The sequence below is a fragment of the Lycorma delicatula genome, chromosome 4 (assembly GCF_047948215.1).
Source record: "Lycorma delicatula isolate Av1 chromosome 4, ASM4794821v1, whole genome shotgun sequence".
NCBI lineage: Eukaryota > Metazoa > Arthropoda > Insecta > Hemiptera > Fulgoridae > Lycorma > Lycorma delicatula.
In genome coordinates this window covers 45,003,129-45,027,249 of record NC_134458.1, presented here as the reverse complement: position 1 = coordinate 45,027,249, position 24,121 = coordinate 45,003,129, and the positions used below count along the sequence as shown (strand labels likewise).

The window sequence follows — 24,121 nt, the reverse complement described above, 5'->3', positions numbered from 1 at the left end:
ATCACAACTAAGGCTAACAGAAGATTCAATATATTAGTTGTGGATAAAATTTTAATCTATCAAAATTAATACTGAAATATAAAATATACATAATAAATATATTACACTTTTCTATCTGTAACAGTAAACAATTCAATAAATTTATTATAAGGTTATTTCAATTCAATTAATATGAATTACTACTTCATAAGTATCAACATTCTAGAGAATGTAAATCAATTTTTGCACCAAAATTAATTATGCAACATGATTGAAGAAAGGGTAAATGAATGGAGGCAACACATTATGACACTTGCCACAGTACGGCCCTCAAGTTTCTATAGGAACTGATGGTATTTTATACAATCAGCTGCTGCTACTACTAAGGTTGAAACCTGCCAAAAGCAGATACCTGCATACATATAAGCAAACAAAATTGAAAAGAACTCTACATCAATAATAGTACTATACATAATTAATTATGAAAGAAATTATAATCTACACATTTCATAGCATTTAAACAAAATATTTTAGGAAACTGTGATTTCAAAAACAACAGAGTAGCTTTGACAAAACTGGTAGTCATTACTGTAAGAGCAGTTTAATAAATTACAGTAATTTATAATCTACCTTCTTTTATACATTTCATAAAATAATAAACTTTAAATAATTACAAGATTTTTCTATACATCTACAAAAGGTTTCTTTAAAAAATAAGTAAAATAAATAATAAAACATAAATAAATAAATAATAAATAAGCTATCATTGACCAGAATTCTCCATCTACTGAGAATAAAGTACATGAATAATGGCAGTGAAAGGGCCAATTTACAATGATATGTTACAGCAAAAAGATGTTAACATTAATCTAAGAGTAAACAACCTGAATCCAGTCACTTTACAAAAATTAATACTGAACTGTTCAAATGTGAATTAATACCAACATTTTTCTAAGAGTTTAAAGAACAATACATTATTGTTATAGTTTAAGATTAATCGTGGGATAAAAGAAAGTTTTTTTTCAGATATAATACTGATGCAAATTCTACACTTAAAATATAAATAACAGATTAATAATTCTGTAAATAATAAAGAAGCAAACTAACAAACTAAAGAGAAATGACATCATGGAGGGAGAACTATACAAACTATACAATGTTGCAATAAAAACTAGATAATTCTAAAATAAAACACAAACTCTCAAGCTTAGTCAAGTAAAATTATTTACAATTTTAATCTCATGTTTATATGACAGTAAAAGTTACAATGATATTTAACTTTAGCTGATCAGAAAACTAGAATGAGAAATGACACAACACTGAGATGTACATCTTAACAATTTAGACAAAGTTAGAGAATGGGGTTGGATTTTATGATAACCAACTACACATGAAACATTACTAAAACAAAATGGAAATAAAATAAATTTTACTGTTGATGGTATGGTGTAATAAAATTAATCAATTATGAAAATATGATTGTATACTTATAATTTTGCAAAGAATCAATGGCAACTAGACACACCCATAGCCGTTGTAAAATCAAACATTCATATACAACTCACCATTGCTAGTTGTACCTTGTTTGAAAATGTTACTAATGAAAGTACCCTAAACAATAAAGAAAATAACTACTGGTATAGAAAATAACATATTTTTATCAACTAATTAAAATATAATAACAAAAAGGAAATTATAACATGACACATGAGTTATGAATTTAAGATTTTTGCTGAAGCAGAATAGTACATGCTAAAAGACAAATTTAAATGAAAAACACCCTCTCGATCTTTGTAGTTTACCTGCACAATAATTTAAACAATACTTTAACAGCATAAGCCACTACAAGACTATAAGAAAAAAACCAATCAATGAAAGGACAAAATACACATTCTGCCATAATCAATAAAATGGTTATTAATATACAGTTAAAAAAAAACACAAGTTCAGTTTTTGTTTGGACAGCTAAATTAAAACTGCTACCATTACTTAATTTATGAACATAATTACTATAAATAGTAATAAAGTCCATACTGCCCCCATGGTGGGAGGGGGGTAGCAACTCAAACAATTTAAATGGAAAAGGTAGAGTTGTGACACATTTTACAGGGCAATGGAAAAATTGATACAAAAGCCTTGGGCTACAAGCCTAACCAATAGCCATTGGCAGCCATTTAATTTTTTCATAGTTAGCTTCAAAAGTGATCAACAGTACTCTTAAAAAATATTCAAGTTTTATCTGTATATTACTAAGAAGACACTTTTCAATATATCTTTATATTTCATAATTATAGCCAAGGTGAATTAAACAAAACTCACAGAATGAACTTATCTTAAATCACCTTGGCTATGACAACTTGAAAATATTCCAGAGATACCTCCTTGATGAATTTTTTCTATTTATTTGCTTATGGTGCAAAAAAAATTCATGAGAAAAAATCATAAAATTTATTAAACCCTTTAAAAAATATAATTCTTTTTTCTGCTGAGGATATATTTCAGGAAAAGTTACAAGAGGTAAAAATTAAAATAATAGATTTTAAAACAACAATAATAAAGGACATTTTCTGAGTTTTCATATGGCTCCCACCCCCCTCAAGTAGAAATCAATTTTTTTGCAATTAATTGCTGAGAAGTTTTGATTAAAAACTGAAAAAAAAACTTCCATAGGAAATATCGTTCAGGACTGTGATAGTGTTTGACCAAGGTTATAGATAGTAAATACGAATGTTTTCATTCCACTTTCAGCCTCTTTTAATTCACTGACAGCTAAGTGCTATGTAGCATTTCACTAGACCATCTTCAGGTGGTTAAGAAAATCAGTAACTAAATTAACAAATAAAAAAGCATAAGTTTTGCTCACACGTCACACAGTAATCTTGGCTTCAAAAAGAGATTCAAACAGACAACGAATCATAGAAATTACATTATTTTAGTACCTACAAAAAATATTGCTTATGAAAAACAAGTATAACAAGGAGTTGGTCTGTAATTTCTGTTTTGACAAAATAGCTGTTTGGCATGGAGGTGTGGACAGTGTAAACAGAATCACATTTTGTTGTGAGTGTGGTAATGAGTGCAGTTTCTGTGACTCTTAACTGGATTCATCTTGAATGGAAGGAATGGATTAAGTGTGTACTCATCAATGATTAAATCAGAAAATATTGTTTTAATATCAAGAAAAAATTTATCTGTATAAATTTATACAGAACAATAATTTATTTTTAAACACCAGAAAAACACTTAACTCAGGTAGATCAAGTATGTTGTAGTATTTCTTTACATAGTGTTAATCACAAAATAGGACAATATACAACTGATAATGATTATTTTATAACATCTGGTTGTGGGAAAATAAAATTTGCTAAGAGGTTAGAGATCTGATAGATTAGGTCTAAAATTTAAAATTGCATTGTGAAATTGAAAATGTAGTAAATTTTCACCAAAATGAAATAATGTTTTCCAATTATTTCAAAATCTCTAACCAAAACTGCAGTAGATCTAATAGTCAGGAAATATGTTTTACTGACCAGTCATTAATACCTTTAACAGGATGTTAACTTAAAAACAGACATACAGATTACTAAAACTAAACTGACTTAGTTGTAGTCACAAGCCAGATAGTAAAGTACCCTGATTGTTAATTATTCACTTTCTTTAGCCTTCATCCCTGCTTCCTTGGATAGGTATCAAGGAAACTATATCAGTTGTCTCCTTGGATGTATTGTTTTCTGAGGTGGTCGCATAAGAAGCCAAATTAGCAGTTGATATGCCTATTGGGTAATGTCATGCCTTCTATACCTTAAAAAATATAGATTAATCAAAGACGTACTTATAAAATTACCAGAATGATGACACTGTTAAACTTTGTTCAATAAACTCAATAAGAAACTTCTGATCATATCAGGGAGAGGTACACTGTTTAGGATAGACCAAAACAAATTTATATTGATATTGGATAAAGTCTACTTAGTAAAATCTTATATATTAAGACTTTTTCATTAAGATTTTAATCAAACTTGACCTAAAGAATGCTTGTTCTCTCTATTATTTTGAAACAAATTTTATTAATAATTCTAATATTTTTAATATGAAAAGCTCATTAATCTCAAGTAGTAATATGATGTGAAAACACTCATAATGAAAAGTAAATAAATTAAATTATTAAGAAATCTCTTATGTGATAGGCTGTATCTTTGATAAAATATTTATGAATCTTGAGCAAGACCATACCTAATATAAATTCTCAATAAAAAAAAGGTTAAATAAAACTGCCATCATTGGGCTGGGCTTCAAAAACTTTGTAAATAAATCAACTAATCAAGACAAATTATAATGATTATTCAGTAAGCAGGTAGATCTATACGTTTACCAGTATTAATTAGATCACTCTTAAGACTTGATCACATTTTTAAAACTAAAGGAAATGACTGATTGCAATGATAGAAGTTCTACAGAAGTAAATGTAATTACTCTGTCATTAAAGCACACACACAGTACTTAAACTTTATATACATGTTACATAACAATGAATAAAACTTAATTCTATAATAATTATCATTCATTATTTACTAACATTATTTAATTATACATCTAGTATTTAACAATATACACAAGTAATTTAAAGCAAAGTATAGGATCACAAAACAAAAAACCCTGGGATTTAGAACTGGAGTATACTAATCTTCATACGCAGAACAGTCATGTGCCATGTATTTTTATGCTTTAGCCAAAATTAATTTACACATCTATAAGATAACTTCATATACATAAAACTAACAACTACTTCAGAAATTTGACTTTCTTTGATTTTTTAATGCAAGTAAATTCTGAATATAAAATTTTAAAACCTACTATTAAACTTTGTGTCAAAATTTATCAAAACTTTTGTATAACCATTTATATATTAAAAATCAACAAATCCTGGATTACAACTTACCAAAATAGTAATGTATGACAGTGCAACAAAATTTTAACACTTACAAGAAATTTATTCTTACACGATTTCTTATTAAGAGAATAATAGGTAAATAATTTAAATTATTCTAACACAGATATAATTCTCTGCAAAGATATTATTTTTTCTTTCATGTACAGTATTTTTATATCAGCCACATATTATTTATCAACACAAATAGTTCATCAAAACCAGAAATTGCAGTCTTACGACCCTGAATCCTAATGAACTTGTAATCTGTATTTTTTTATTTATCAAATCCATAAAGAACATCCAGACATCTAAATAGTCATACAAGCAGTTATATGTATGATTGTATATTCCACATACCAGTATGGCATTAAAAAACATATTAAATATAAATAAAATAAAAATCTTGATCTTTCAGGGAGAATTTTTTTCTTATCATTCATTAGGTGGCAAATTTTCTTTGCCAAACAACAAAGATGTCCAAATCCAATAAATTATAACCTGTTAGCCACCCAGTAATGTTTAGAGTACAATCACTTTATGTTATAACAGGGCTAAATTTATAAAATGGCTAAATAATCCTATTTTACTGTATGATCTCATATGGATGATTAATGAAAATAAACTGACCTTCCTTGGTTTTATTTCCTTAATTCTGTATCTCTGAAAATAGAGATACTACAATGACCTCTAAAAATAAACCCAAAGTCCTAAAACTCAGGGACATAAGAAACTGATTATGATTGTAATCTAAAGTCATAACTAACAAACAAATTTTTTAGCATTTTATAAACTACAAACAGCGTGATCAAGATCACAAGCAATAATAATAATAATGACAAATAAAACAATAAAAAACTGCTCTTTGAACTATTTACATAAGTGTTGTGCTGAAAATTCCATTTAATTCAGGTAATTACTATTTTAAAGATATTATAAATATACAAATATGGCACGATTTAAAAGCTGAAAGTGATTTTATTTTAATATAAGCATTATCAAATAAAATAATACAATAGTCATTAAAAAAAGTTGTATATACACACACCCACACTTATTAATTTTAATAATTTACACAATAAAATTAGCTTGAACTGACTAAGACACAAAATACATACACTCACACATGTCAATAAGAGTTTCTCAGATATCTCTCACTGATACACAAAGTGGTTAATTTATTTATAAAGTGAATATCACATAATATGAAATCTCAGAAAAATAATGTTAAATAATTCATAAAATCAAAGTAAGAATAAAAAAATGTATATAATTACCCAGCAACGAAAAAAAATATACTGACACATACACAAATACATGTACAAACAGTATGTATAAAATTAAAAAATACTGTCACTAGAATCTAACAAATAAGAGATATTTTACAGATATGAATCAATAACTTTATTATGTAAAACATTATGTAAGCAAAAATTAAATAAAATGTCACTAATGACAAAATCATTTTGAGGTAAACTTTTTGTTGTTAGAAGAAATAATTTAAGAACATGTTTTTAAATTCTGCTAGAAATCAAATTTACAATTTACTAAAATATCAAAAGAGAAAAGTGATTAGAAACTACTATAAATCATTTTCAGAAAACAGGTAATGAAAATGAAAATTTCAGAAAAGATTTAAAAAAAGTAAAGAATATACATTTTTAAATCCTACATTTAGGGAAATATAATTAAAAAATTCCTTTATACAAATAGTTTTAATAATTATTAATGAATAAGAGAAGCTATTAATTTTGACATTTAGAGAAGTCATAAATCTCTTGAACATTAAGAGTTTAATTTTCAAACATATTTTTAGTAAAAAAGAAATAGATTGACAAAATCAATCATTTGGTTACATGTAATAACCATAAAATAATAAAAGGGAATATTACTTACAGTTTAAGTAAATGTTATAAATAAAGTAAGAATCTTTGAAATTTTGAAATACAAACATAAACAAAATATAAGGGTGAACATTATTGCTTTAAACATTAATCAGTTTTTTGAAAAATTATTTTTAAGATGATTTCCTAACAATACTCAGAATTAAGATTATTGCTTTATGATTTAATACTTCCCTGAACTGGTATCTTCAAGTAAATCTGATGTAATAAGAATACTCTAGTTGCAATTCTGTTGTAGCACCGTTTTTCATATATTTTGTATGGCAGAGTTCCAACTCCAAAAACTCCCTTTTTTTTTTAAACATTTATATAACACAAATTATACAACTCTTTCAAAATTACTTTAATCAGTTATGTCCTGGTAATAGTGGTCAGCTGTTTTTGTACAACTATTCCATTTTTCCAACAAGTTTTAGATTTGTACAACTATTCAAACTTTTTAATCATTTCTTATCACAGTTTACGAAAAATAATTTTGTAATTAGAAGATGGTATAATTAAATACATGACATTAATTACACATAACTAATGAACATTTAGTTATTACTTAACATTCATAAACATAGGCATTATTATTTTTTTTTAATAAAAATTAAAGTAGTTTTTATATTGATAAACAAACAGTATATGATGCTTATATTTTTTGATCATTTTAACTATATTTAATGAACATTAATAATCAGACTTTACCTAATTTCATTTAAATCATAAAAAAATATTTGTACTTTCTAAGAAACACATTATTTTCCCAAAAACATTGCCTAAATGCTTAGCTTTCACACACACACAAACACACACACACACACACACACACACACACACACACACACACACACACACACACACACACACACACACACACACATTTATGGCAAAACTTTATTATTAAAAAGAAAATATAATACATATTCAGCTATAAAAATATTACACTTTTCTAAAAAAATTATATAAATAAATTATAATACAAATTACACAAATAATTTATACATATAAAAGTTATTCATTTACTGTTTACAAATCTACAGTAATAACTGAAATACACTTAGACAATTAAAATATAATCAACACAAAAAAATTTGAAATTAATTAGTCAAAAATATTATGTAAATAGAAAATGTATAACAGAATGGCTGTTAAATATTAAAGAAATTTCCTATCCTACGAGACTTGCTTAAATAAAAGTTAATTACTGGTGTTTGAAAAATTCGGTCCTGTAAATACAGTATCAAATATGATACTCAATAAAGCTATAAGTCAGGTAAGATGCCCAGAGTAACAAGGATGTAATTCTGTAATAATGAAAATACTGTGCACAAAGATTACATGCTTCACTATTCATAATTTCAAAAATGAATTCCTAAATAACATTTCACAATCTACATATATCTTAAACTGATAACAAAATTATAATATAAATAATTTCATTAGCGTTAAAGAAGCTTTAAGACAATTAAAATACAATAGACACAAAAAATTTTGAAATTAATTTGTCACAAGTAATATGTTGATAGAAACTATATGATAGAATGGCTGTTAAATATTAAAGAAATCTCCTATCCTAAAAGACTTGCTTACATAAAACTTAATTACTGGTGTTTGAAAAATTCGATCCTGTAATTATGATACTCTGTAAAGCTCTACATCAGATAAGATGCCCAGAGTAACAAGGATGTAAGTCTGTAATAATGTAAAATACTGTGCACAAAGATTACATGCTTCACTATTCATCATTTCAAAAATTAATTCTTAAATAACATTTCATAATCCATATAAATCGTAAACTAATAAACAGAATTATAATACAAATAATTTAATTAGTGATAAATAAAAGCTACTTTTAAAACATAAAAAAAGAAAATAATAATTTCTCACACACCTAATTTCAATGGTAATCGCACACAAAAAGTTCAAATTTAAATTCAATGAAATAATATTATATGTGGAACAATAAATTCTACAAACGATACCTCTCAGCAACTTGTTTCAGTTGTTCTTCTCCTTCAGAAGATTGTTCATTCACATATTTTCCTGTTTTATCAGCACTTGTCAATGAAGATGGAAGAGGAGGTGGTGGTGGAGGGGGTGGTACAAGTGGTTTGTTCTTCTGCTCCTTGTAATTATCTGAATTCCCTTTTCTGTTATCAGGCCTAATGTTGGGACTCATCTTATCAAACTCCTCCTCCCTGCTCAATCGACCTCCATCTTTACTCTTCCATTTCTTACCTGTGCAGATATTTCTTAAAGATCCTACTCTTGACTTTCCTGATTTTTGATTTTGGTTAGAACTGCCACTACCAACCAAGGAATCCATTGAATCACTTCTTCTTGGTTGTGTAGTTTCTTCCTTTGCTGCAGTAGGAGAATCTTTTTCTTCTGCGATTCGTGGAAGAGGTTGGGAATTTCTAGCAGGATCACATGGAAGAACAAATTCAACAGTTTCTTCTGGTTCTTGTTTTAATGTTCTCGTTTCAGAAGGGCCATCAGAAGCTCGTGTTGTACTTTTTACATTAGACTTACATTTAATTGATTCTTTATCAGCATCTGAAAGTGGTTTAACAACAGGTGGGGATTTAGAGGTAATAGTAACACGTGGGGCTGCAGATATTGTTACCTTCAAAGCTGGATCACATAAAGGCGATATAGAAGCAGTACTTGGTTTTTCTGCTGTTCTTGGATGTAGCCTGTCTGGTGACAAAGCTCGTCTCAACAAAGGAGAGCCTGGTTCAGCACTCTTTGCACGACCAAATCCTTTTTTTGGACAAGAACTGGGAGTAGCAACTGAAGTACCAGGACTGTATGACTGAGTTGTATTTGAACTCCCTGGCTGGTGTCCTGGGGGAAATGTTAATGGACTGGGTGAACGAGTCGGAGAGGATGGCAACGGAGAAGGGGATGGTGTTCGTGCTAATGGTGATAATGGGATGTGACCAACAGATTTTCTACGTCCAGGTGAATGTACATTTTTTGCAGCAGAATGTAATTTATGTTTAAGCCCATGAAGTGTAGATGGACGCTGATAATGACCTGATGGCACTACTCCTGGACTTCCTCCAGAAGAACTTCCCCCTGAAGAACTTTGACTCGTACAATCAGATGATCGAGCAGAAGATTCAGGAGAAGGTACGGGTGGTGGTGGAGAGCGGAGGCACTTTGGTTGGATCGGAGGACTTACTAAAGTTTCCTGAGTACCTTGAGATAATGACCTACTGAACGACTGAAAACTACGACTTGGTGTCACTAATGAAGGTGAAGAAACACCCACTCCCATCTGTAAAAAAAGAAAAAAAAAGTAAAAAAATACACCAAACTGAAACATGGAACCAATAACTAAAGTAATACCAATAACAAGATCTTATTAATCTTCATTAGAAAATATACATATATAATATTTTTTTCTTATTTTTTAATTAAATTTATAATTTTCCTGGCAATAAAAACAATGATTGATATAAGAACAACTGGGTTTGAGTACTGCCAACAAGGGTATTCTTTTACTGTTTTATTTCATTCATTTCTCATAAAGTTAAATTTAGATCCCATACATGTTACCTTCGGATCTCAGGGTCTCCTTTTGTAAAAGCCATAATACAACAATTTTAATCTAAAATAATTACTCCATAAAATTCACAGATGCTACCACATCATAAAACAAAATCTAAAAGATCTTTCATGTATCTTATTGGTGATATCAACATGTATGACTTAATCGTCAGTCTGATACAAAAAATGCTTTATTCTTTCTGGTATGTATTTTAGCAATTAAAAATCTTTTAAACAATTGACCCTATAAAGAGCTTGTTCATAGTTCAAGGGTTTCATGAAAATCGTAAATACAAAGCATGTGTATTAAAACATGTAGATTATTCACTTTACATCAAGGCAGTAAATATAAAGTTATAATATCTTGTAATACTTCTTTTACTGTTTATAACAGCATCATCACTCTTTTAAAACACATACAATTGGTATAACATCCTAGTCAATTCCTAACAGTGTACTAAACCAAGTCAAGTATATAAAGAATTTGAAATAATGTGTTGTAATTATTATTATCTTTCTCCTCTCCAATCTTAAACTCAATTCATCTAAACTGTAAAAGCACTTCATGAGGTGAGTATTATCACATTAATTACTATGTTTTAGGAAAGTATATAATATATACATATATATTATTAAAAATCACCAAAACATAGTAAACTAATACGTAAAACTTACCAAATTAATATCAAGAATAGATTTTCACGGGATCCTGCATCTTCAGTTGGTTTCAATTCTATGATTACACAAAATCAATTTGTTTTTTAAACAATTTGTTTACTGTTTTTTTAATTTTATGTTTACTGTGTTTTGGTAGTTCAAGTTTTATTTATGTTGAACTGGCTTAGCAGTTCTATGACAAAACAGAACATGAAGAAACAAAACACTGAAAGAACAGAACATATATTTACATTCGTATAATTTCAATTGATTAAAGAAAATACAGTATTTATTTTTTGACTATTGAAGGAAATAATTACAGAAATATTTATTCATATAATATAATTAAATTTTCCGATAAAGTTTATTCGGGATTTCTGACACAAAACATGTGTTTAAATAGAGTAAAGAACATATAAGTAAAATTATATTATCTATTTATTATTAAAGTAATTTATTAATTTTGCATTTAATAATTAATATTTATCCCATTACGGCAGAATAGGGAAGAAAATATATCCATTATTATTTTTATTTTGTCATTTTATTTAGTTTTTGTATAAATACTAAATGATGGTCTGATGTCTTAAAATATAATCAGTAGTATCATTTCACTGAATCTGATAAAGTTATTCTAAAAAACAATATTTCCATTAACTATATAATTTAGGTTTATACTGAATCAAAATTAAAACATCCAACACTAACTTTCATAATTTTTACTAAAGACTTAATAAATGAATGATTATTATATATTTATTATTTTTTTGATAAACCAATGTTGTACTTACTAAACATTTTTGCTACTTACTGTAACTATTTACTGAATTTTTTGTAATAATTCCTGACCTCTTGATGATTATTTTTTTATTATAATGCGAAGATCTAACCTAAAATATACAGATCTGAAGATGTGGCTAAACAAAGCCGCAAAACGTCATTAAATAACATAAATAAAAGGGAAAAAAGAAAAAAATTGTTCTTTCCTGATTTTTTTTTAAAAAGAATAGAAAAAGAGAACAGTAGTAGTGAAATATTTTTTTTGTACCTATTTAATAATTAAATATATACATAAATACAAAAAATTATAATGTAAAAATATGTACATAAAAAATTAAATGATGAATAATAAAAATATACTATTGAAGATTGGCCACTCGGTGTAGAAATCTAAATTTATTTTCTTTATGTTGATACCCTTGCACAATTATTGCCACTTAATTACTAAGTGTTTCATATTTTTTATTTCTCCCTTCTAAACGACCTATATCAGCATTGGCTAATAATAACTGCTGGCAAGCTATATCTCATCTTACACCATCTAAGAAATTCCATATATTGGCATGACTACAGTGGAATATTGAATTCAAGGCATTATGAAAACTTTCAAAACAGTTTGTAGTTTTTGGATATTTCTCAGCAGCAGCTTCATGATGATTTCAGATTATAATGGGGAATTGAGGTAATCTTCCTGCAGATCCTTCGATGTAAGTTGAAAAAAGTAGGTAATAACTTTATTATAACTATCCTCTTCCGGAAATTTTGTAGCTAGTTCGTCAAATATAGTTCTGAGATCTGCTATTGGAACAAAGGAAAGAGCAGATACAGATTTAAGTTTGAGCTTCATGTTAATGTCAGATTCATACATCTATTTTAAGCCAATGCTGTTAATTTTTCTAATTATACTTTGGGTAAGGTGGAAATAACACCTCATACTTCTTCCTGTGGGAAAGCAATTCGAGAAGCAGACATACAAGCTTTCTTGATATCTAGAAGAACCTTGTCTGGTGTCAAATTCAGCACCAATTGTTGTAAAATGGCAAACATTCGGCTGTGTATGTTTCTAAATTCTTCTTTTGTAAAAGGAAATAAATGAAGGGTGGAAATGAATTTCCAACTTTAGCGTACCATGTATGAAGTTGATAAAAATGTTTGGTGCTTTATTAAAAGTTCCATCTCCAAAAATAACATCTTTGTTCAATTCTTTAAGTAACTATTCATTCCCAATTGCCAGAATTCTATCAGGATCATCAGTGCCTGTATCATGTAAAATTAGATCCATATAATGGTCTGGTATATAAAATTCAGTCGAGGTTGGATTTGGAATATAAGCAGCTTGTTTGTGTTGTGCAAGGCTTCGAAGATTGTTTCAGTAACTGTTCTAAAACATCCATACTAACTTCAGTTAAAATATTCCCCATTATATTCCATGGAGTGGCCCCAACTGCCTTCATAGCTTCTTTCGTCTTGGTTTTTACAGTATTTGCCTGTGTTTTCTATGGACTATAATCGTGGCAGTGATGTGGAACATCTCCAATATTTTCTTTATGCGTTTTTAAGAACGCTTTGCATTTTGTGGAAAAGTAAACTCTACATCTCCACGTATTCACTTTACTCGTGTTTTCTCTACCTCATTGAGAATTCCATTTTTTTTGTTAAAAAATGAAATAATTAATTACTAGCACAATCAAGTGTTGTCATATCATAATGCTAAATTAATATACAGTAAAATAATAGTATAGTTAATTTTCAGTAAATTAGAAAAAATACAGTAAATAAGAACTATGTCATATTATTGCACAGTGGTAGGAAAGTTACTGTATATTCTGGCATACAATGCGCAAGTCAAAGTTTGGTAGCATTTCGGGGTACTTTTATAATATTTGTTGCATAATGCGCAGGTAAATTCAGTATCCTTCGAAAATATAAAATTGTGAAATTTTAATCCCAGAATGTATTTGAGTAAATAACTGCACTAAGTAGCACAGATAATATTTGAAAATAATGTTTTGAATAGAAAAAAAAACAATTTGCTAACTTTAAAAACTTCATTTTATGACTGGTGAGAATGTAGCAATATTTTATTGTTGAGGGTGACCAAATTTACCAAAATTCCGATTGGGATAGGTAGTACATAATTAAAAAGATATTTTAATGTATTATGCAATATTATATTATTCTAGTAGTTAACGATGAATTTTAATACCAAAATTTAAACAAAAATGTAATTTCTATAAGCGCGACACCAGCCAAACAATGTAAAAGTTGATGACATGGGAATATTTTAATTATTTATACATAGTACAATTATACATCTCCTGAACTACCGAAAATGGTAAAAAATCAACTATAAAATTATTTTAAGTAAAACATTCTCAATGGAAATATTAAGCAATAATTAAGGCAATATATGAAAAATTTTAATATTTACATATACTTGTATACCACTGTTAATTCAACCACAATAAAATTTACATCCATTTAAGTCCATTGATCTTTAACAAAGTTATTAATTAATATTTGAATAAAGGTATAGTAACACTAAAAGTTTTCAGCAATAAGTCTGGCCAAAGAAAATCTACTTATGGCATTTTCACAATTTTTATACAATCGTATTCTATTATCAATTCTGCACAATTAAAATCCACATTTTCTAAAATCGGTTGATAATTAACAAAGTTATTAATTATAATTTGAATAAAGGCGTAGTAACATAGAAAATTGTCAGCAATAAGTCCGGCTAAAGAAAACTGTGAAAATGCCTTACAATTTTTATACCATCATATTATATCAACAGGGCTTTGTTAAAACTGGTTAAGGCAATTAATAAAGTTATTAACACTTGAATGTAATTTTTGTTTAAAAGAGGTATATACTATTGTATTTCAATATTTTGTTACTTACATGTGTAAATAAATTTTATGAAATTTATAATATATTTGTCAATGTTAGCGCTGTTATTTTATTCACACTTATGTATTACATTTAACTAACTAATTTCAACAGAATTAAGCAGTCTTTTCACAGCAAATAAATATGACGTTTTAAACTTTCTTCTTTGATGATCTTTTCTCTAATAACTAAAAACAAGCAGACAAAGGACAATATTCAATAGTAATTCCAAGGAGGGTGTCCAGTCGAATTCTAAATAGTAATAACATTTAAAGAGAACCACTGTTATTTTCTATTTATACAATCAAGGCTTTAGAACTTTTTTTATTATATGTTACTGATCAAACATCCTAAAATAAAAGAACAAAACGTTTCATTTTTAGTAGAATAATTTTTGTTACGAAAATAAATAATCTAGTAGATTTTCTTTGGCCAGACTTAATGCTGAAATTAATTAATAACTTTATTAATTATCAACTGATTTTAATAAATGTGGGTTTTAATTATGCAGAATTGTTAATAGAATAGGATGGTATAAAAATTATAAAAATACCGTAAGTAGATTTTCTTTGGTCGAACTTATTTCAGCTTCATGATAGAATACAACGGTATAAAAATTGTGAAAATTCCATAAGATTTTCTTTGGGTGGACTTACTGCTGACAATTGTCTATGTTCCGAAGATGAAATGGAAATTTAAAAATTCAAATTGAGAATCTGTGATGTGATCATAGATAGTTTTTTCATTTCTTGGAAAACCACATTAAAATCTGTGTAATGGCTTCCTGGAATTATTAATCTTTAATCTTTCTAATAGGATTTTAAGAAAGTTACCTGTATTTTATTATATTATTTTTACAAAATTTTATAGTCAAATATTTTAAAGAGTGTTTTAGTACCTGATTAAATTTTGTAATTTTACTTACAGTTAAGATAAGTTTTTCCATTCTATAACAATTCTTTCGATGATTGTAGGTAAAAGTGTTTAAATTTCTAAACTGCTTTTAAATTTATAACATACTGTTTTTGGATTTACTGCAACAGTGTATTTGTATTTATTCTAAAACCAAAGTTTTTTATCCCACTACTTAAACAGTAGGTATGATATTAAACAATAAGATTAATAATAAACATTTGTGTCTTGCCCTATTCTGCAATTATGGCATAAATATAAATTAATAAATATAAAACAATTAAATAAAATACTTTATTTGTGTTTGTTATTTTGTTTAAACACATGTTTTGTATAAGGAATCCTAAATAAATTTCATTAGAAAATTTAATTATAATTATATTATATGAATAAGTAAGTACTTCTCTAATTATTCCCTTCAATAGCCAAAAAATAGATACTGTATTTTCTTTAATCAATTGAAATTAGGCAAATGTAAATATATGTTCTGTTTTTTCCTTGTTCTGTTTCTTCATGTTCTGTTTTGTCCGATCACGGGTTTAGCACAGTGGTCAGTATTTGATGAATTATTTGGATTTTCAAAAATAAAGAAATATATATATCTCTGTGTGTGTTGTGTGATTTCGGTATGTTTAACGAATTAATGTACATACACAAAGTGTACAAGGGGAAGGCATTTATTTTATAGATACTTTATAATCCTTTTTTATTTACTTCAAAAAAAATTATTTTCTCAACTTATTGTAAAAAAATTTGTATTTGATTCTGAAGCTCGACATTAAACTGGAAAACGATGTCTTCATGGTATGTGCATTTTTTTTTTTGTAAAATTTCAGTAGTCATTGAATAAAGATGTTCTTAATACTTTATAGTGCTTCTGATGTATACCTCAAATTCTTATCTCTAGATCTTAAGCCACTGTGGAATGCTGAGAAAACGCTTTCTTTGATATCCCTACCACAAAAAAAAAAATACCAGCCTATGCAAAATCACGATATCTTGTAGGGTAATAATGCATATCACTAAATCAGAAATCAAGAAACCCTCAAATGTTTCACACAGAGCTACCATGATTTGTTTTGCAGTACGATTATTAATCATCACATGATGAAGTTAAAAACTGTCTTGATCATCTCAACAAATCACTCAATAGTAGTAACAGTGACTAAATGTATATATATATATATATGGATTGATAAAGCTGCCTACTTCAATAATATGCCAAACAATAATTTGTTCTGAATGTGGTGGTCATTTAAGGAACTTTTTGTTTTTATGTTTGACCAAAAATGAAAATTTTGCTTGTTAATAAACCTTGTTGAGTAAAGGTTAGCCACATTTAACATCAATAATGTGTCTATCAGCAACAAATATTTTTCAGATTTATTTCTATATAATTTTATAAGGGTGAAAAGCAAAATGAAAATGAAGATTATGGTTATGATTGTAACTACATACATTTAAAATATTTATGCACTTCTTGTTGAACAAGGTGGGATTTTGTAATATGACAGTTTTTAACTGTTAAAAGTTTACAAGTTGGGTGCAAACAAGTTTCCAGTGGCCCAATCTTCTTTATATCACCTACCAAACAGTATCATTCCACTTTCTTAGCTATGAAAAAAACGTTTTTTGGATGAAATGAAATGTTCTGCCTGGTCATCAGGGTTATCTAAATAATCACTAAACCTGTATTCAGAAATTATTAACTACAAACACGTGATAGTGAATATTCCATTTAACCATTTCATTAAGTAAAAATATAAAGCTAAGTTAACTTTAATTTTTCTTAGAGTATTAGTATTGTCAACTATGTAAATTTCTGTGCCTAATCCTGCATATATATAAACACACTCATACAGATAGGGTGTCAAGAAGTTCTTCAGGAATTTCATAACTTATTCTACTCATGAAAGTATTGGAAAAAGTCTATATAAACATATGTCCTAAAATGCTTTGTTTGTGAGTTATGGCTAGTAAAAGATTTTACTTGTATTTCAGCTAGCCTCGTGAAATGAAGTCGTACCTAATTTTTTATGAAGTTAATTAAGAAATAGAATTAAAAATACCTTATGGTTTGTGACCTGCAAAATTGAATAAAATAGGTCCCAGAACCATATCTGCATTAGCTTTTGAGAAATCTGGAGTGAAAACCAATAAATTGGCGTAAAAAAAACCCTGATTTTTATGTTTTATGAACAATAACTTTGTTAAATGGGTAATAAACATATAAAACATTTAAACAAAACTTGTAGCGAATTTAATTCTGAACAAAATGGTGCAAGATAAATTGAATTAAACAAAGAAAAGTTACAAAAATTCAAATTTTATTTAAAAACAGTACATTACTACAGCTGTCAGAAAAGTACTCATTTAATGTAAACAAAACCAAATATTTATTTTGTGATGTGAAAACACATTTATTGTTAAAAAATAAAAAGAAATTGGAAATTACAAAACTGTAAAATAAAAATAAAAATTACTTAGATAATAATATTTTTATTAATGACAGAAATACAATAAATTATTATTTCAAGGTTGGTAATAAAGTAACAACAGCTGGTTAACAATAGGCAATAATGCATTAGTTTATAAATCATTCTGTAAGGACATTAAGTATATTGGGTACTGTGAACTGTGCCATCTTTAGCAAAGGTTTTCTGTAAATTTTACTTTGAATGTGATCGGTTTTCGACTGAAGTAATGCTATACTTATTGACAACAGAGCAATACACTGATATGGCATTAATTTTTTATGTGTGTAATGGTAATACTACAGCTACTGCAGTAGAATATGAAATATGTTTTCAAAATTGCAGGATTCCAGATCCCAAAATAATTAGTGACTTTGCAATTTTTGGGAAACAGGTAGTATTATTTGTACCAGCTACGAACGATCTGTCCAACACTACGCTGTTATTGATGAAATTATTATTGATACAGTTCAGTGTAGTCCAGGCATCGGTACAGGACATCTTTTTAAGCATATCAGAGTGTCACATTTGATGATTTGGAGAACACTTAAAAAACAAGTTTTATCCTTATCATAAACAGCCAGGAAATGGTCCACTTTGTTTGGAGTTCTGCAACTACTGGAATATAAATTGACTAGTGGAAACAAGAATGTTTTGTTTACTGAGAAAGCAAATTTCACTCAAGATGGTGTAAACAACTTATGCAATGAGCATAGGTGGGCAGAAGTAAATCCAAGTGGAAGGCAATTTTCAACACTGATTTACCGTCAATATATGGTGCGGCTTTCTTCACAGTGAGCTGCTTGGACCATTCACATTACCTGGCTGCTTAGATGCTGAGGTCTACTTGTACTTTTTTTAAGAATTGCCACAGCTGCTTGAAGAGGTTCTTTTACCGCCAAGACATGAAGTATACTTCCAGTACAATGGTGTGCCTCCCCACTTCTCTTGTGCCGTCTCAACTCATAATTAAATCATAATTTCCCTGAGAAATGGATCAGACATGGAGGTCCACATTCCTGGCTAACAAAATTGCCTGATCTAACACCTTTAAATTTGTGTGTCTTAAGATGGATGAAAAATGTTGTATACAAAACAAACATTCTCATGAGGAATTAATTGTCTGCATTAGGAATGTGGCAGAGTAACTTAAGGATAGACCTGAAGAACTAAAAAGAGCAAAAAAAAGTGCCAAGAAATGTGTTGAAAATGACAAGCTCATTTTTGAACATTTACTATTATAAACTGGTATATATATAATGCACTTTAAAAAACTGTTTATAAATAAAATTTGAATTTTTTTTAACTTTTCTTTGTTTTATTCAGCTTATCTTTCACCAATTTGTTCAGAATTAAATTCTCTATAAATTTTATTTAAAAGTTTTATGTGTTTATTACCCATCTAACAAAGTTAGTGTATAACAAACATAAAAAACAGGTACCCTATTTATTCGTTTTCACCACAAATTTCTCAAAACTACTGCAGAAATCGTTCTGGAATGTATTTTATTTGATTTTTCTGGTCAAAAACAATAATTCTGTCGTTTAATTAATGTATTAAATATTTCAGTACGATCTCATTTCACCTGGGAAGCTGAAATCCAAGCAAAATCTTTCACTAGCTGTAACTCACGAATGAAGAATTTTAGGACATATGTTTCTATGACTTTTTCCATTATTTTCATGAGTAGAATAAGTTATGAAAGTTCCAGGAGAACTTTGTGATACACCATATATATATATATACGTGTGTGTGTGTGTGTGTGTGTGTGTGTGTGTATGTATGTAAGTTGTGTTTTCTTTACCATGGGGATGATTTGTCTTTATTCAAGGTTATGTTGTTACTTGAGCATTAATCATAAATACTAATTTCAAAATTACAGCTACCATTGTCAACACATTCAGTGTAGATGAAACATTTTACGTGATTTACAATGGATAATTAATGAAAAATTTAGTAATATCTTTTTAATTATTGCTCTAACCACATTAGTGGTTAGAGGAATAACCACATTAGTGGTTACAGAGGAATAAGAAACTAAATAACCGGATAAAGTATGAGGGTTATTTTTTTTCAAGATCCGATTGGTCGCAAAATAAAAACCCACACAAAAATCGGATGAACCTTTGCGCATGTGTTGCGCAGCGTCTCTTGTATGGCCTTCAATCACGCCGCGTCACTTCGTTTAGTTCTGAACACGCAGCTAGCAAGTAAACATGTCTACAAAAATAGCATCTCCCGCCAAGTGTGAAGTGCGTGCGGTAATTCGATTTCTTTAGGCTGAGGGGTGTAATGCAGCTGAAATCCATCGACAAATAAGTCAGCAATGTGTACGGTGAAACTTCAATGAGTGACAGCAAAGTGCGACAATGGTGCAGGAACTTTAAAGCAGGACGTACAGATGTTCATGATGCAGGCGGTCAGGGAAGGTAGCGAGTGTCAACCGATGATCTCGTTAAGCAAGTGGATGAGGCAATTTGAGAAAATCATCGGTTCACAATTTCTGAATTGTGTGATAAGTTTCCTGAAATTTCAAGGTTAGCTCTCTACACCATTGAGTGAGAGACTTCAGTACCACAAACTGTGTGCAAGATGGGTTCCCAAGCTGCAGTCTGACCATCACAAAACAATGAGAATGGACGCCTCCCTAACGTTTCTCCAGCACTACCACAATGAAGGAGAATATTTTTTGAACAAAATTGTCACAGGGGACAAGACATGGGTGCATTTTGAAACTGAAGAAATAAAAGAATAATCCAAACAGTGGATGCATTCTCATTCTCCCAGTAAACCAAAGAAGTTCAAGCGAACCTTCTCCAACAGAAAGTATATGGCTGATGTGTTCTGGGACCGGAATGGAGTTCTCTTGGTGGAATTCATGGAACGTGGCACGACAATCACTGCAGCCTCATACTGTGTGACTCTTCAACGTCTACGAAGGGCAATTCAGAATAATTGGGGAGGAATGTTGTCATCAGGCATTGACTTCTCCATGATAATGCTCAGCTGCACACTGCAGCTGTAATAAAGAAGCTCCTGCAGCGTTTTTGTTGGGAAGTGTTTGATCAACCACCATACAGCCCGGACTTGGCTCCATCCGATTTTCAACTCTTTGCTCCCATGAAACTCTGGCTAGGAGGACAACATTTTGGCACAGACATCGAGCTGCAGACCAGCGTAGAAACATGGCTGAAAATACAGGTGGCTCCATTCTATGACAAGGGTATTAGAAAGTTGGTACCACGCTACGACAAATGTTTAAATCAGAGTGGTGACTATGTAGAGAAATAGTGTAACTGTGTAAGTACTTGTTATAAATAAAAAATTTTTTATTTTCACTGTGGTTTTAATTTCATGACCGATCGGATCTAGAAAAAAAAATAACCCTCGTAGTTGCAAAATGTTAATTTTTTATACCTCTGACAGTCTGACCAAAAACCAATTCCATACTATAATTTCTACTTGGAGATCACTGATGTATGATCACTGATACGAGGTTAAGTCAATTATTATATGCAATTTATTATATTTTTGTTTATGTTGGTAGTACTGTCATGTTGCATAGATGATGCATAAGTGGTTTAATTGTTGTTATGTCTGTGCAGGTTTGATGCTGCTAGGTTAGTTCCATTATTGCTGCCCTGCCGTTAACCATAGCTTCTCCGCTTTCTGTTTACACCAAAGAGCAACGTTCAGTGATCTGTTTTTTTGTGGTCAGAAGGTGTATCAAGGGCTGAAATTCATCGAAGACTTTAGGTACAGTATGGGAACTCTGTTGCCCTCATCACTCTGTTGCCGCAACAGAGTGTCTATGAATGGATTGAAAAATTAAAAAATGGTCGTACAAGTGTTTTGCACGACAAAGGAGCCAGACAACCGGTAACTGTCACAAATGAAGAAAACATTGAGCGTGCAGGTGACATGGTTTTCTTAGACAGACGAGTAACTATTGACGAAGTGGCACATCGCCTACAAATTAGTCACAGTTCTGCCTATGAAATCATCCCCAACAGACTTGGATTTCATAAAGTCTGTGCAAGATGGGTCCCAAAACAACTCATACAGTAGAATAAACAAACGCGCTTGGACATCTGCCAAAAACATTTGGATTGCTATGGTAACGAACAGGACATCTTCATAGACAGAATCATCACTGGTGACGAAACATGGATCCATCATTACGAGCCAGAGAGTAAACAGCAGAGTATGAAATGGAAATATCTAAATTCGCCCTGCAAAAAAAAGTTCAAGACCCAACCATCCGCAGGAAAACTGATGCTTACAGTTTTTTGGGACTCACAGGCCCAGTACTGGGGAACATTATGAGGAAAGGGGGTATGAAAATAAACAGTGCATATTACAGTGAGATGCTTACTGCTAAGCTGAAGCCAGCAATTCGAAGCAAACACCGAGGACTGCTGTCAAAAGGTGTCGTGTTGTTACACAACAATGCCCGTCCACATACTGCTGCCTACACTGCTGAAATGCTCCAGAAACTCAACTTTGAGGTATTGGCTCATCCTCCGTATAGTCCTGATCTTGTCCCTTCTGACTACCACTTGTTTGGTCCACTCAAACAGTCATTAAGGGGCTGTCGATTTACCTCAGACAAAATGGTGAAAGAAGCGGTGCATTCCTGGCTCGCAGCTCAGCCAAAAACCTTTTATGAGGGCATCAGGAAGCTAGTGCAACAATGGACCAAGTGCATTGAAATGCAAGGGGACTATGTTGAAAAATGATGTACATGTAAGTTTCCTATTTGTACTGCAATAAAATTTATAACTACATTGTGGATAATAATTGACTTACCCTTGTACCACCAAAGAAAACTCTGTAAAGATTTGTACCAAACAATAAACATAAACTTCTTCCCTACAATGACTACTGCTTCTCCTGAAGAGGGAAAGAACCAGAAGAGATGCAAGTATGTTCTTAAAATAAAACACATAAATATGTTACAATATATTGCCCAGGATGTGAAGGTCAACGAGGACTATGTTCACAATGCTGTTTTTTATAGTGCTATTAAATGGAGGATTTTTAACAGCTCTGTATACTTGACACAGGTTAATTTTTACTGATCATTTGCTTTCTGTTTTTTAAAAAAAATTAATCTATATCTAACAAAACATTGTTAAATATAATTTACACATATTTACATTTTTTGAAATACTCCAATGTTTTAATATCTTTTTATTTTTATTACTTACTAGCTGACCCGGCAATGCTTCGCCATGTTAGATTTGAGTGTATATATATATATATATATATATATATATATATATATATACACATACACACAGCTTAAATGAACACAAATGAAAGTTTGATTAAAAAACTGAACATTACAGAACTTCACAAAATTTAACCTTTCCCTTCTTCCCATTTTTCACAAAAATATTTTTTCCCCCCGTAACTAATATATATTCTGAATATGAGCCAAATCAGACCATAAATACAATTTTTTGAAATATCTCGATCCCAGTGTCACCTAGCAGGTCCAAACTAATTCAGAAACCTTTGTGGGCGTGCGCACAACAATTCACCAAAGTTTCATCACAATCGGGTATAGGAATGCATACGGGACAAACAAACAAACATTCATTTTTATAAATACATTTGCAGACCCGGCAATGCTTCACTACTACTAGATTTGAGTATATATATATATATATATATATATATAGAATGAACACAATTGAAAGTTTGATAAAACATTAAAAAACTGAACTTATGGAATTCAAAAAATTTAACCTTCCACTTTATCCCTTTTTACCTTTTTCCCCTTCCCCGTATTTATCCATTCCCTATTTCCCCTTTCCTAGTCCCTTTCTCCATGTTCTCCTTTTCCCTGAGTGTAAATTGGTCCAATAGTTTTTTAGTCTATAGCGGACATACATATGAACACTACCTTTTATATACATAGAAGAAGAAAGTCTGTATCTGTATTTCGTAAATATCTTGATACCGGTGCCACCTAGTGGGTATAGTTTTTGCAAAAATGTTTCTTTTCATGTAACTAATATATATTCTGAATATGAGCCAAACCGGTCCA

At 29.7% G+C, this 24,121-nt stretch overlaps 1 protein-coding gene across 1 annotated transcript in view; it reads right to left on the bottom strand.

Annotated features, from left to right (window-relative positions):
• Positions 1-6,674: 6,674 nt before the first annotated feature.
• The window catches only part of dop (microtubule-associated serine/threonine (MAST) protein kinase dop), a 98,715-nt gene continuing 81,268 nt past the window's right edge, over positions 6,675-24,121 (bottom strand). The window contains exon 22 of the mRNA XM_075362823.1: positions 6,675-10,078. Within this exon, the coding sequence (XP_075218938.1) occupies positions 8,765-10,078 (1,314 nt within the window). The 3' untranslated portion in view covers positions 6,675-8,764. The remainder of the gene's footprint in view (positions 10,079-24,121) is intronic.